General features: G+C 41.5%; 1 protein-coding gene across 1 annotated transcript; it reads left to right on the forward strand.

Annotated features, from left to right (window-relative positions):
• Nucleotides 1-575: 575 nt before the first annotated feature.
• Nucleotides 576-1,508, forward strand: LOC138171729 (olfactory receptor 14A16-like). Its single transcript, XM_069101363.1, has one exon. The coding sequence runs from the start codon at nt 576-578 to the stop codon at nt 1,506-1,508; it is 933 nt and encodes a 310-aa protein (XP_068957464.1).
• The last annotated feature ends 1,451 nt before the right edge of the window (nt 1,509-2,959 follow it).

Below are 2,959 nucleotides of genomic sequence, written 5' to 3' on the forward strand. Positions count from 1 at the left end.
CCTACTATGTGCCAGGCATTGTGCTCAGTGTTGGGGATACAATTAATAATAAAAAAGACAGTTTCTGACATCAAGAAGTTTACAATCTAAAAAGAGAGAAAGCACACAAAGGTAGGCAGAAAATTGCTGGTGGAACAGGGGGGTGGGGAATCTTTTTCCATGGAGTTGAAACCAGGTAGGACAATAGATACAAAAGGCAGTGGGCTGAGAATCCACTTTCTGTCCTCTATAAAGGAAGGCTTTGGGTAGGGTTTAGTGAAGCCCTTCCAGCCCTCCATTCAGAAGGGAGAGAAAGTTAGGATAATCGAGCTAGAAAGATGGCGGTGAGATTGTAAGTAATAAGCTGATCCTGGGAGGGGCATCTTGTTCCTAATGGAATTAACTAGGAAGGATAGCAGCTGAAAATTAGATCTGATGCCAGATGAACACAGGTGGAGCAAAGGTCTGCAGAGGTGACTTCAAACTTTATTCTTCTTTTCAATGCTACAAGTTTAAAAGAAAACTCCTGATCAGAGCTGTACCTCAATGTCTCTTTGAACCCTTCCCATCTTTCCTTCTGTGTCCCTAGGAAGGCGATGGCCAATCACACAGTCATCACCAACTTCCTCCTCATGAGCTTCTCTGATGTCTGGGAGCTACAGATCTTACATGCTGTGCTTTTCTCCCTGATTTATCTGGCAGCCCTGATGGGGAATCTGCTCATTATCCTTGTCACGACCATCGACCAGCACCTTCACACGGCCATGTACTTCTTCCTGAGGCATTTGTCTTTCATAGACCTCTGCTACATCTCTGTCACAGTACCCAAGTCCATCCTCATCTCCCTGACCCACAGCAACTCCATCTCTATCCATGAATGTGCTACCCAGGTATGCTTTGTGCTTTTGTTTGTCTGTGCTGAGCTGGCTCTGCTGACAGTGATGTCCTATGATCGCTATGCAGCCATTTGCTGCCCCCTGCACTATGAGACCCTCATGAGCAGAGGAGCTTGTGTGCAGATGGCATCTGCTTCGTGGGTTAGTGGGAGTCTTGCAGGCATCATGCACACAGTCAGCACTTTCTCTGTACCCTTCTGCAAAGCCAATGAGCTTGGCCAGTTCTTCTGTGAGATCCCTCATTTGCTCAAACTCTCCTGTTCGCAGCCAAATTTTGCTGAAATTGGAACCACAGTTACAACTACGATTTTGGGTCTCGGCTGTTTTATCTATATTGTTATCTCTTATGTCTACATCTTTTCCACTGTTCTAAGGATGCCATCCACAAAAGGCAGGTCCAAAGCATTCTTCACATGCCTGCCCCACCTCATGGTGATCATGGTGTTTTTCACGACTGCTTTTGTTGCTCATGTAAAACCTACCTCTGACACCCCTTCTGTGCTTGACCTGTTGGTGTCTGTGTTCTATGTTGTGGTGCCCCCCACCCTAAACCCTGTCATCTACAGTTTCAGGAACAAGGACATGAAGGCAGCTCTGGCAAAGTTGATGAAGCAAGGGTATCCTTGTTTCTGATGTATTTGTTTAGCACAATAATACACTTCCCACACCTTTCTTTTATTTTTCTTTTCAAATATGATGATATAGTAGAAAGACATTATCCTTCTAGACTGTACATCTCAGCTCTTGGCCTAGTTCTGATATTATCTACCTATGGTGTATTGAATGTCACCTTTCTCTTCTAGGTTCAAAACTTCTATAGATAGTGAAGGGGCCGGAACAATGGTTTTTCTAGCTGTACTTTTTTTTTGCCTTTTGTAGGGCAATTGGGGTTAAGTAACTTGCCCAAGGTTACACGGCAATTTTTTTTTGTGCGTGTGTGTGGATGAGTGTTAAGTGTCTGAGGCTGGAACCGATCCCGGGTCCTCCTGACTCTGGGGCTGACGCTTTGCTCACTGTGCTCCCTAGTCCCCCCTCTAGCTGTAACTTTTTATGACAAATTCTCTCATGTCTACTTTTTTGTCTGTTCCTTTCTTTTATTTTCCATTTTTTGAGTTAGAATTATATACATTTTCCAGGACTGGTCACAATAATACAAAACTATGTCCAAACATGTATATTAACATATAAGCTAGTAATGGATTAACTTGCATGAAATTATTACTGTATATTAATAATAAAACAGTAAAGAGAATGATCATCTGTGACTCTAGGGCCTTGTGTTTTCTGTCCTTTTTTCCTTCTTTAGTAGGAAGGACTGGACCTGGTGAGGAAGCTTCCTCAACTAATTCAGATTGGTATCTACTCTGTGATTTAAATAGTAGATGCAGAAAGCTGCTTTTTTTATATCTATCTCACTAGCCAATTCAATCAAACATCATATTTTCCTAATTTTCATGATTAATAACACATTGAAATGACCATCTGATTAAATTGAATTCAGGAAGAAAATTAACATCATTATGCAATTATTCACCTAAGCGCAGCTGGTTCAACATCAGCACTGGAAAAATTGTAATAGAATTGCTTTTGTTATATGGCTTGGTTCAATTTTACATCCTGCCCAATGACTTATCCCTGGTTGTGCACTGCTGCTCATGTGGATGGTTCCCAATTGATTCAACCACAAATATATTCACATTCATTCACTAAGCCAGTTTTCCCAGAAGTTTTTAAATTTTGCCAGGTTAGGGGGAGGGATGAATATAGGTGGATTTGTGGCTCAACAAGCTGAATTAAATGACATTTTAGGAGACCCAAATGTCATCAAAGGGGGCTTATCTTCTGCAGAGGGCATGAAAACCACTGCCAGCATTATGACATTTATGATAAATAGCATCACCATTGATTTCATCGCCAGCATCACCTCCACCACCAACATTGGCATTGTCAAGTAAAAGGATGTACATAACCATACACACACACACAACACACACACATACATACATACATATGTATACACACATCCATATAGATATTTATTTACAAATATAAAGTAATTTGGGGCTGGCAGAGGGATATATTTT

The sequence above is a fragment of the Petaurus breviceps genome, unplaced genomic scaffold (assembly GCF_028583685.1).
Source record: "Petaurus breviceps papuanus isolate PSGF00001 unplaced genomic scaffold, PetGlider_PUasm1.0 462, whole genome shotgun sequence".
Lineage (NCBI taxonomy): Eukaryota > Metazoa > Chordata > Mammalia > Diprotodontia > Petauridae > Petaurus > Petaurus breviceps.

Excerpts from the sequence above, each read along its gene's own strand:
- LOC138171729 (XM_069101363.1), top strand. The coding sequence starts at position 576 with ATGGCCAATCACACAGTCATCACCAACTTCCTCCTCATGAGCTTCTCT.